Source organism: Danio rerio, chromosome 22, assembly GCF_052040795.2.
Source record: "Danio rerio strain M-AB ecotype USA chromosome 22, GRCz13ab, whole genome shotgun sequence".
NCBI classification, from domain to species: Eukaryota; Metazoa; Chordata; class Actinopteri; order Cypriniformes; family Danionidae; genus Danio; species Danio rerio.
The window spans coordinates 565,001-577,011 of record NC_141042.1 but is presented as its reverse complement, the minus strand read 5'-3'; the positions used below and the strand labels follow the sequence as shown (position 1 = coordinate 577,011).

At 34.0% G+C, this 12,011-nt stretch overlaps 4 protein-coding genes across 7 annotated transcripts in view; 1 reads left to right on the top strand and 3 right to left on the bottom strand.

The window, feature by feature from the left end:
• dstyk (dual serine/threonine and tyrosine protein kinase) overlaps positions 1-5,048 on the top strand; it is a 39,598-nt gene extending 34,550 nt beyond the window's left edge. For 2 of the 3 annotated variants that reach the window (XM_087302521.2, NM_205627.2), the window contains 5 exon segments: positions 139-271; positions 647-760; positions 2,890-3,004; positions 3,487-3,621; positions 4,614-5,048. In XM_087302521.2, coding sequence (XP_087158647.1) covers positions 139-271; positions 647-760; positions 2,890-3,004; positions 3,487-3,621; positions 4,614-4,783 — 667 coding nt within the window. In that variant the 3' untranslated portion in view covers positions 4,784-5,048. 3 annotated transcript variants of the gene reach the window in all.
• The window catches only part of zgc:112334, a gene marked incomplete at its 3' end in the record, with an annotated part of 817,035 nt that overhangs the window by 418,834 nt on the left and 386,190 nt on the right, over positions 1-12,011 (bottom strand).
• Positions 1-12,011, bottom strand: part of prkar2ab (protein kinase, cAMP-dependent, regulatory, type II, alpha, B) — a 773,085-nt gene that overhangs the window by 418,832 nt on the left and 342,242 nt on the right.
• celsr2 (cadherin, EGF LAG seven-pass G-type receptor 2) overlaps positions 1-12,011 on the bottom strand; it is a 223,612-nt gene that overhangs the window by 157,708 nt on the left and 53,893 nt on the right. Inside the window, 1 exon segment of one of the 2 annotated variants that reach the window (NM_001080577.2) lies at positions 8,760-11,187. The exons of the other annotated variant lie outside the window; for it this stretch is intronic. Within the exon segment in view, the coding sequence (NP_001074046.2) occupies positions 11,181-11,187 (7 nt within the window). The 3' untranslated portion in view covers positions 8,760-11,180. 2 annotated transcript variants of the gene reach the window in all.

The window sequence follows — 12,011 nt, the reverse complement described above, 5'->3', positions numbered from 1 at the left end:
CATTTGTATAATAAATAAATAAAATAAAATGTGCGTGTGTGTGTATATATATATACATATGTAAATAAACAAAACCCGTAACGTTAATCTATATTGTTATGAATTGTCGTTGTGATATCGGTGTTCTTGTGTGGTCAGGTCTCTGCCGAAACACGAGCGGTTAGTGAATCTGCACGGGTCGGTCATCGATCACTCCTACAGCGGTGGATCCAGTATCGCTGTTCTGCTGATCATGGAGCGCTTGCACAGAGACCTCTATACGGGACTGAAGGTACACGGCCAGTGTGTGTGTGTGTGTGTGTGTGTGTGTGTGTGTGTGTGTGTGTGTGTGTGTGTGTGTGTGTGTGTGTGTGTGTGTGTGTGTGTGCGTGCGTGTGTGTTTTTTGCTCCTCTTGATTTAATGTTTTGCCATGACATATAAATGTGGCTGTGCTAGTGTTTGGGTGTTATGGTAAGTTATTTAGTTAGATGAGCTCCAGATTTGGCTTCAGTACTGAATAATCTAATGTATACGCACACATATAATACTGTAGAGCTTCCTACTGAAGATATGAATTCAACAGAGAGATCTGTGAGGGGGAACACTTATATGCTGAGCGTGTGTGTACAATACATCATTTTAAAGCATCGTCCATCTCTCCCTCAGGCGGGTCTGTCCCTGAAGGAGCGTCTTCTGATCGCTCTGGATGTGGTGGAGGGGATTCGCTTCCTGCACAGTCAGGGTCTCCTGCACCGCGACATCAAGCTGAAGAACGTCCTGGTGAGAGTCTGCATCCTCCCTGAAGCACACTTCAAAAGGCTGTGTCATGCTCCATAATTCTTCATAAGGCTTTAAAACGCTTTCTTAAGGCTTCATAAAGCTGCTTCATAACACTTTATAAGTCAATGCCGTCATACATAACATTTCATTATGCTTCATAATGTTGCAAAATGCTTCACAAGTCTTCATTAGGCTTCATAAGGCTTCAAAGCATTTTAAAACGCTTTCTTAAGGCTTCATTATTCTGCTTCATAACATTTCATGAGGCTGCTTTGTTTCATAAAGCTACATAACGCATAAGGCTTCATAACACTTCAAAATACTTCATGAGGCATAATTTGTGACCTTTTAAAAATATTTATAAGGCTGTGTCAAGCTTCATATGCTTCATAAGGCTTAAAAACGTTCCTAAACACTTCATAAGTCTTAAAAACGTTTCTAAACACTTCATATGGCTTCATAAGGCTTAAAAACGTTCCTAAACACTTCATAAGTCTTAAAAACGTTTCTAAACACTTCATAAGGCTTAAAAACGTTCCTATACACTTCATATGGCGTCATAGGGCTTCATAAGACTTAAAAACGTTTCTAAACACTTCATAAGGCTTCATAAGGCTTAAAAATGTTCCTAAACACTTCATAAGGCTTAAAAACGTTTCTAAACACTTCATAAGGCTTCATAAGGCTTTAAAATGTTCCTAAACACTTCATAAGGCTTAAAAACGTTTCTAAACACTTCATAAGGCTTCATAAGGCTTTAAAATGTTCCTAAACACTTCATAAGGCTTACAAACGTTCCTAAACACTTCATATGGCTTCATAAGGCTAAAAAACGTTTCTAAACACTTCATATGGCTTCATAAGGCTTAAAAAGGTTCCTAAACACTTCATAAGGCTTCATAAGGCTTAAAAACGTTCCTAAACACTTCATAAGGCCTCATAAGGCTTAAAAACGTTTCTAAACACTTCAAATGGCTTCATAAGGCTTAAAAACGTTTCTAAACACTTCATATGGCTTCAAAATGCATCTTCAAAATGCTTTTTTTCTTTTCTGTAATGCTTCATGAGGCTGCTTCATAAAGCTTCATAACACTTAAATGCTTCATAAGGCATCAGTTTTAAACGGCCTCGTGCTGGAGTTTACAGTAGTCAATTAAGACTTGGCTCATCAGACTCCTACATTTGTTGTCTTGTGTTTTATCATTATTATACATTGTGTGCATGTTGTTCTTGTGGTAGCAGACCTCAAATAAACGCTAATTAATAAAGATGTTTGCTCGTTATTTTGAGCGCTGGGAACTCTGAATGACTCACTTTTATATTCTTTAGTTCTGACTGATTTCATGTGTTTTGCCTGTAGCTCATCATCAGCCCTTGTGCTCCGTGACTCATTTCCCAGCAGGCTTCAAGACATTACTGCTTCATAAAAGGCTTCATACTGCTTTCTTACACTACATACGGGCTCATTTTTAGTGAATCATAAGTTCATAGCACTTCATAAGTCTTTATAATGCCTTATAACACTTCATGAGGCTTTATAAAACATTGTGGTGCATAAGAAGTATCAAGAAACCTGTATGTAGTGCTGTAAGGCTTTATGAAGCCATATGTAGTTTTATAAAGTCTCGTGCAGCATGAACTTGTATGAGGCATTATAAAACCTTATAAAACACTACAAGAGCATTACCATCTCTTTAAAGCCTTAAGAAATGTTGTACAAAGATTTTGTAATGGCTTTGTAGTGTTTTATGAGGCTTTAATAATGCTTCGTAAGGCCTCAGTACATCGCAGCAGTTAGTGGGGCTTCATAAGGTTTTATAATGATTCACAGTGCTTTATAACAACTCACAAGGCTTTGTAACATTGCATAAGACCTAATAGCATGTTGTAAACTTCCTAAGACTTTGCAGTGCATCATAAAGCTCTTATAATGCTTGATGCTTTATAGCACTGAACAGTTGTTCATAAAGGGTATCAGACTTCATAAGGGTTCATGTTTTGTACTGCCTCATTACTTCATAATGTTTTCTAAATGCTTTTTACTGCGTTGAATCGTTTGTATTATGCTATATAGGACTTCATAATGCTTCATAAGGCTTTATGATGCCGGTTTGTGTTCCTCTGTGCAGCTGGACAAGCAGAACCGGGCGAAGATCACGGATCTGGGCTTCTGTAAACCCGAGGCCATGATGTCCGGCAGTATCGTGGGGACGCCCATCCACATGGCCCCAGAGTTATTCACAGGTCTGAGATCAGCGGGGCATTGCATTAGAACAGATGTGAAATGCTTAATATAAATGATTATTATTTAGACTAATTAAGTTGATGTTTGAATCTTGGACGGAAGATTCCAGTCACTGATTTTAGAACAGTTCAAGAACGAAATATTAAAAACTCGTTTACAGACTCGCAGTTGATGAAGACTAAATGTGCGATTATTAGTGAAAATGATTCATCGCAGTGTTTATTTTTCAATGAATAGCCACAATTGTACGTCATATTCTTTCATCTGATTGCAGAATTTAGTTATTTTTATTGTCAAATATTACAATATCTCATTATAACTGATTAAACGATACAGCTAATCTTCATTTTTCTCAACATTATTCGTATATTAAGTTGTTTGTGTAAATATCGCAGTACTAATTCCAATAATTCAGTAAAGTTTGCTGTATAACGATCTTTACTTGCTCTTCCTGACTGCGCACGTGTGTTTGTGTATTCAGGAAAGTACGATAACTCTGTGGACGTGTATGCGTTCGGGATACTCTTCTGGTATCTGTGCTCCGGCTCCGTCAAACTCCCAGAAGCCTTCGAGAAGTGCGCCAGTAAAGACCAGCTGTGGACCAACGTCAAGAAAGGTGAAGCGCAGGGCATTCTGGGAAATAACTGTTTCACTTTTCTGTTGTTTACATTGAACACTTTAGCACTTTTGTAGATTACATTTAGATTACTTTTGTGTTTTTTTGTAGGTTGTATTTAGATTACTTTTGTGCTCTTGTAGATTACATTTACATTACTTGGTGTTTTGTAGGTTATATTTAGATTACTTTTGCACTTTTTTAGATTACATTAGATTACTTTTGGGATCCTTTGTAGATTACATTTACATTACTTTTGCGCTCTTGTAGATTATATGTAGATTTCTTTTGCGATCCTTTTTTTAGATTACTTTTTTGGTCTTTTATAGATTGTTTAGATTACTTTTCCGATCTTTTGTATATTACATTTTGATTTTTGCGCTCTTGTAGATTACATGTAGATTACATTTTCGGTCTTTTGTAGATTACATTAAGATTACTGTTCCACCTTTGTACATTACATTTAGATTACTTTTGTGCTCTTGTAGATTACATTTAGATTATCTTTTTGGTCTTTTTTAGGTTATATTTAGGTTACTTTTGCACTCTTTTGTAGATTACATTTAGATTACTTTTGTGCTCTTGTAAATAACATGTAGATTACTTTTTTGGTGTTTTGTAGATTACATTTAGATTACTTTTGTGCTCTTGTAGATTACATTTAGATTTCTTCTATTTTGCAGATTACATTTAGATTACTTTTGTGCTCTTGTAGATTACATTTAGATTTTTTTTGGTCTTTTTTAGGTTATATTTAGTTTACTTTTGCACTCTTTTGTAGATTACATTTAAATTACTTTTGTGCTCTTGTAAATTACATGTAGATTACTTTTTTGGTCTTTTGTAGATTACATTAAGATTACTGTTGCACTCTTGTAGATTACATTTAGATTACTTTTTTTATTATTATTAAATTTTTTTTTAATTATATTTAGATTAGTATTGTGCTAATGCTTGTTTTTCATCACGTCACACGCATGTTTGTGTGTCAGGCTGTCGTCCGGAGCGTCTGCCGGTCTTTGATGAGGAGTGTTGGCAGCTGATGGAGGCGTGCTGGAATGGAGACCCGTCGCAGCGCCCCCTGCTGGGCATCGTTCAACCCGGCCTGCAGAGCATCATGGAGAGACTGTGTGGAGAGAAGAGCCTGGAGGACTCCAACTGACTACACACACACACACACACACACACACACATATTTATACACACACACATTATATATAAATATATATAGTCCTAAAGAGAAAAACGAAACTGACTGAGGGCCGATGTGTCTCTGCCTGCGAACAAACGTCACACATTTCCCAAAGGACAGATTTTACGTGTGTCGAGTTTGTGTTTCAGACAACCGACGCTCCTTTTTAGATGGTGTTTAAACTGGTTTACATTTATCCTCTGACTTTTCTTTTTTAATAAAATGATTGGACCAATTCACTGGACTGGTTTACTCTGATGTTCAACAGTGTTTTAACACCGATGATGATGATGGCGGTATAATATGAGCATCGCACTCTTTAGAGCACAGGTGTTAAACTCAGCTCCTGCAGGGCCGCAGCTCAGCACAGTTCAGCTTTACCCCTAATTAAACACACCTGATCAGACTAATCGAGTCCTTCAGGCTTGTTTGAATCCTGCAGGTGTGTTGGAGCAGAGCTGCGGCTCTCCAGGAGCGGAGTTAGACACCCCTGAGTTACAGCTTGATACTGTCAGAGAAATGTTCATATTTTCTGTCATCTTTTAAACATGAGCAAGAGTTTATGCATTTATGGATCTTGTAATATGGCTATATTCATCGTTTTGGTTGGTAAGAACTTTTTTTTTAATACATTTATCTAAAACAAACTACTAATAATTATTAAGGTGACGCAGTGGTGCAGTAGGTAGTGCTGTCGCCTCACAGCAAAAAGGTCGCTGGTTCAAACCTTGGCTCAGTTGGTGTTTCTGTGTGGAGTTTGCATGTTCTCCCTGCATTCGCGTGGGTTTCCTCCGGGTGCTCCGGTTTCCCCCACAGTCCAAAGATGTGGTACAGGTGAATTGGGTAGGCCAAATTGTCTGTAATATATGAGTGTGTGTGGATGTTTCCCAGAGATGGGTTGCGTAAAAACTTGCTGGATAAGTTGGCGGTTCATTCCGCTGTGGCGACCCCGGATTAATTAAATGACTAAGCTGACAAGAAAATGAGTGAATGAATAATAATTATTAATGTTGCCTATATATATTTGTTTTTTTATGTTTCTATATATATTTAGTTTGAATAGCGCTGGGTGATTAATAGTTTTTCACATAATATATATGTGTGTATTTTTTTACATAAACACAACAACGCTGTAATGCGGATATTTAAATGTATATATATTTTTATCATATAAATATCTAATATAAATGAACATTTTCTTAATCATGTTCATGTATTTAAATATACATGATTAATATATGCAGTACACACACATAATATATATATATATATATATATATATATATATATATATATAAATATATATATATATTTATATATATATATATATATATATATATATAAATATATATATATATATATAAATATATATATATATATATATAAATATATATATATATATAAATATATATATATATATATAAATATATATATATATATATATAAATATATATATATATATAAATATATATATATATATAAATATATATATATATATATATATATAAATATATATATATATATAAATATATATATATATTTATATATATATATTTATATATATATATATAAATATATATATAAATATATATATATATATAAATATATATATATATAAATTTTTTATATATATTTTTTTTATATGGTCTCCATTAGTGAATATATACTAACACATAATGTGAGGAAATGACAGACTCTTTAATTTGTAATCAAAACAAACAGGTTTTAGAGGAAATTTTTTTTATTTTATATATACACACACACATATACACACACATATATATATATATTTATTTATTTATTTATTACAGGGCGATGCGGTGGCACAGTAGGTCGCCTCACAGCACTCAGGATGCTGGTTGGAGTCCCAGCTGGCTCAGTTGGTGCTCCTGTGTGGAGTTTGCATGCTTCAAAAAAAAAACAGTTTTGAAGTTGAAGTTTTAAACAGGAAATAATTGGGTGGAAGAAAAATAGTTTTCAGAACAAAAGGAAAAAGTTTTAAAGAGGAAAATATTGTATTATTTGAAGAATTTTTTTTTTAAGTTACCTTATTATTTATTCTTAAGTTTTGAACAGAACAATTTTTAAAGCGGAAAAATAGTAAAAATTAAATTAAAAATAAGGTCAAGAAAGGGTTTAAAGAAAAAAGGTTTTGATGGAAAAAAGTACAAAATTGAGGTGATTTTTTTATTTATTAGTTGAAGAACAAAAATTTGAAAAAAGTACAACATCTGAGGGAAAAACATTTGCAAGAAAATCAGTGAAAATTTTGGCCAAAAGTTGCAAGAAAAAGTTTCAAAGAGGAAAATGTTTGGGTGTAAAAAAAAAGTTTTGAAGAGGGAAAAATTTGTAGGATTTGAAGAGAAAAAAAAATCAGGAAAAAAATGGTAATCATAAAGTTTAAAGACAAAAGTAGGAAAAATACTAAATATTGGCGAAAAACAGACAAGAAAAAATATTTTAAAGAAAATAAATTTTTGTTTTGAAGTTTTGAACAGGAAAAAAATCTGGGTGAAAAAAGATTTGAAAAGGAAAAAGTTTTAAAAAGTACAAAATTTGAGGAATTTGCAAGAACAAAAGTTTATATAGGAAAATATTTGGGTGTAAAAAGTTTTGAAGAGGGAAAAATTAGATGACTGAAAAATGAGGTGAAGAAAAGGTTTTGATGGATTTTTTTTTTTTTTGTAAAAAAGTACAAAATTGGGGTGAAAAAAATCTTCTGAAGATGAAGTTTAGGTGAAAAAAAGAAAAAAGTTTTGAAGAAGATTTTTTTAAAAGTCTTAAAAAGCAAGAAAAGGTTTTGATGGGAAATTAATTGTCAAAAGTTCAAATTGTGGTGAAAAAAAACTTTTGAAGATGAAAATCTTTTTTTTGAATAGTACAAAATTTGGTGAAAACGATTTGAAGAAAATAAACTTGTTTTGAACAGGAAAAAATTTGGTGAAAAAAAGAAAAAAGTTTTGAAGAACAAAAATGAGAAAAGGTTCTGAAGAGGAAAAATGTTCTAAAAAGCACAAAATTCAAGAGAAACACATTTGCAGTGGTAGAATTATGAAGAATAAAGAATAAAGTTTAAAATGTTTAAAGAAAAAAGGACTTAAAGTTAAAAAAAAAATACAAAAGTGGGGTGAAAAAGCTTTCTTATTTTTAAGTTTTGAACGAGAAAAATTGGTGTAAAAAAAGAAAACAGTTTTGAAGAGGAAATTTATATAAAGTACCAAAATTAAGGTAAAAATGTCTCCGTTTGGAAGAAAAAACTTTATTTTGATGTTTTGAACAGGAAAAATTTGGGTGAAAAAAGTTTTGAAGAACAAAAATTTGGAAAAAAAAATTAAAACCATAAAATTCGCAGGAAAAACATTTGCAAGAAAATTAGCAAAAAAATGTGGCCAAAAATGAAAAAAAAAAAGTTTCAAATTGAAAAATATTTGAGTGTAAAAAAAGTTTTAAAGAAGGAAAAATTTGAATTTTAAAGGGAAAAAATCTGATAAATCAGTTTTTGAAGAGTGAAAAATATGGAGAAGAAAAGGTTTAAAGAAAAAAGGTTTTGAAGAGGTTTTAAAAAAGTTTTAATTCAGCAGGTTTTTACTGATCGCGCGCGCCCGTGCTCTCTCTCGCGCGGTGGTCGGCGGAGCTGCGTACAAACGGCTGCGCAGTTGTTCAGATCTGCATTTGCTGACAGACAGATTGGGCTACTTATCAGAATTATGGGAGATGTCGGCCTGACTGATTAATTGGATGAACATTTTTTAGTTTTATACCTCACCTAAATTATAAAAACATATAAACACATTTAGATCATTTACTGTAATCAGCACTATTAGACTGTGAAGAGACTCAACCAGCACAACAGCACACGCTTCTGAAGAGCATCACCTGCTGCAGCTTTAATGGAGAATTACTCCACAACACAATGAAGTGACAAAACTCCACACAAAAACTGTTTAGAAAAATATGGGCTAAAAAGCTTTTATGAGGAAGATTTAACAAGGAAATACAGTTTTGAAGAGAAAAATGTCAAGATAACAGCGAAGTGTTGAAGAAATAAATCAAACTGGGGTGAGAAACTCCAGGGTTTGAAGAGGCTGAAGACTGAAAACAACCTTTAAATAACAGTTCTCACAGTACACTAGTGTATTTTACCTGTTTATTATTGAGATAATGTCCTGCTATTGCCTTTATAACTATTCATACGCATCAATTTAGTAGATTAAGGCAAAAGTCAGAGTTAAACGCTTATTAATATCGACCAAACCGAGATTTGAAGAGGGAAAGACTGGAGTAATCTGACCTGAGGCTGATGATGGCGCTGTTTGAGGAGTACAGCTGTAACATCACCTGCACTGTGTCTCTGCTGGAGCTGTAGAGATTATATTCATATTCATAAACAATAACAAACGGCTCTGTGCTGCTGCTGCTTCCTCTGCTGTGTTTGTGCGGTCCCTCTCGCGCCATCTGGTGGACAAACACACGCTGCACATCAGCCGCTCTGCGCATGCTCAGAAACTGTTGTGTTTTCACGGTTGTCTTCAGATCTTCTGGATGGGGATGAGCGAGTCTTCACTTTAATGCAGGAATATATTAAAATGCTACGATAAACTGAGCGCTGTGTCCAGAGGAGAAATAATCACGAGATATGGAGAATAATGGATTTATGACCACTGAGATAATCATAATGATCACATCAGCGTCAGATCAGATCAGAAATATATCAGTAGCGCAGTGGGTAGCACAGCAAGAAGGTCTCTGGTTTGAGTTTCAGCTGGGTCAGTTGGTGTTTCTGTGTGGAGTTGGCATGTTCTCCCCGTGTTGGTGTGGGTTTCCTCCGGGTGCTCCGGTTTCAGTCCAAACACATGCGCTATAGGGGAACTGATCAACTATGTTGTGTGTGAATGAGTGTGTATGGGTGTTTCCCAGTACTATGATGCAGCTGGAAGGGCATCAGCTGTGTAAAACATGCTGGAATAGTTGGTAGTTCATTCCACTGTGGTGACTCCTGATGAATAAAGGGACTCAGCTGAAAGAGAATGAGTGAATGAATATGATGAGCTTCATCTACTCAAACTAAAACAATTGAAGAAACATCTTCACTCAATCTAATTCCTCTTAACAAATGTTTCTTTTATTATCTCGTTTTGTGATGCTTGAAAACAGGCAGAATTCAATACTCAGAGTATTAAAAGCAGCTTTCCTTCAGTGAGTGTGTTTTACAGTGCAGATGAACTCCGGACACAACAGAACACAGTCCATCTGACACCAGTACAGTGAACACAGCGGGACGGAGAGACTGAAGCGCCGCTCTGCAGATCAGGGCTGACATTCCCAAACAACGGCCAAAGAAACAACAGATGACACATCATTCAGGAAATGTAGTGTGTTAAATATGTCCTCGTCTATCCTGTAGTGATGAAGTGAAGTGTTTCCCGAACATTGTCGCAGATTCATCATCCAAAGCTTCTGCTTTACAGTGTCGTACAGATAAAGGGAAACGTGTTAGTGTGCACACGGCCTACATTCATCACAATGATTCCTACTAGATGGTGAAGTGTGTGAGGAATAGGGCATAGGTGGGATGACTGAGGAATAGCACACGGCCAGAACTCTGCTCATATACAGCTCATATAAGAGTTTAGCTCCAAATACGAAACTGCGACACTGTTTGCAAAAGTTCGGTGAAACGATGAGAAAAACACACTGAAGTGTACTGAAGCGGATCAAAACAGATGTCTGAAAACTATTCAATAGCACCATTCTTACTTTTACTTTCACTTTTGTTTTCTATATATTCATAATGACGAAATTACGATCTCGGTTGGCTAACAGTGGTTGTGGGAAACGCAGCCCAGAGCAGAACGACCAGAATCAGGCGGCAGTGAGGTTTGTATACAGCGATAAAACACTTGGGTGGGTTAGCGTATGTGTGTGTGTGTGTGTGTGTGTTAAAAATCTGTACAACACCGTCACAAAGGTTTAAACATCATTGCTAATCTAGAAAATACAAAAGGTTTTAAACGTCAGTCTTTTTAAAAGTTCGTATAAAAAAAGTTCCCAAAATGTACAAAACAGCGAGTATCAAAGGTGTGTTCTCCGGATGAAGGCGCTGCTGTGGAGACGCTCCCCCCACCAGTCCAAATCCCTGATCGTGCACTCATATATTACAGAGCGTCTGTGTTTCCATGCGGCCAGAGGACCAAAGAAATAAAAAAAAGTGCTTCGCTTCAAGTATGTAAACAAAACGGTAAAAAGACGGCGGGTTCTCTGGAGCGTTTGGCACGGAACCAGCGCAGCGGGAAATAATGTAGGAGAAATCAAACGAGCGACGGAAACTGGACGATTGTTCTTCGCCTCTTCATTCCCTGATCGCTCGTCAGCATCTGCGAAAAACACCAATCAGAAAATCAAATCACACAAGGACGAATATATAAAGCAAAATGTGGAATTAAAAGAATTGTGCATATATACTATAAATACAAAAATGTACTTTATAATATGGGAGAAATAGCTACATTTTGAGATGAAAATAAAGTGAAATTGTATGAAATTATTATTAAATAAAATTGTGCGTATATAATACATATGCAAAATTTTATTTTATAAAATGGAGGAATAAAGCTTAATATTGCGATAAATAAAGTTATAAAGTTATTACATAAAATTGTGCTCATATATTATATATGTGTAATTTTTTTAATAAAATGAGAGAATATAGCTACATTTTGTGATAAAAATTTAATTTTATAACATTAATATTAAATAGAATTGTGTGTATATATTAAACACTTTTTTTTCAATAATAAGGGATAGAATAATATTAAATTTGGCTGTGCATAAACAATATATATATATATATATGCACAATTTTATTTAATAATATGGGAGAATGTATCTAAATTTATGATGAAAATAAAGATAAAATGTAAAAGAATTCTTAAAAACAATGTGCATATATATTCTATATGCGCAATTTTAATAATAAAGAGGTGAATATTATATAAAATTGTGTGTGCATAATATAAATGCACAATTTTATTTATTAATATGAAAGAATATAAGTTCAATTGGTGATGAAAAATAAAATTTTATTTAAAGAATGAAATAAAATTGTGCTTGTATATTATATATGTACATTTTTTATATTAAGAGGAGTATATTATTAAATGAAATTGCAAATATATATTATAAACAAAAAATGTTATTT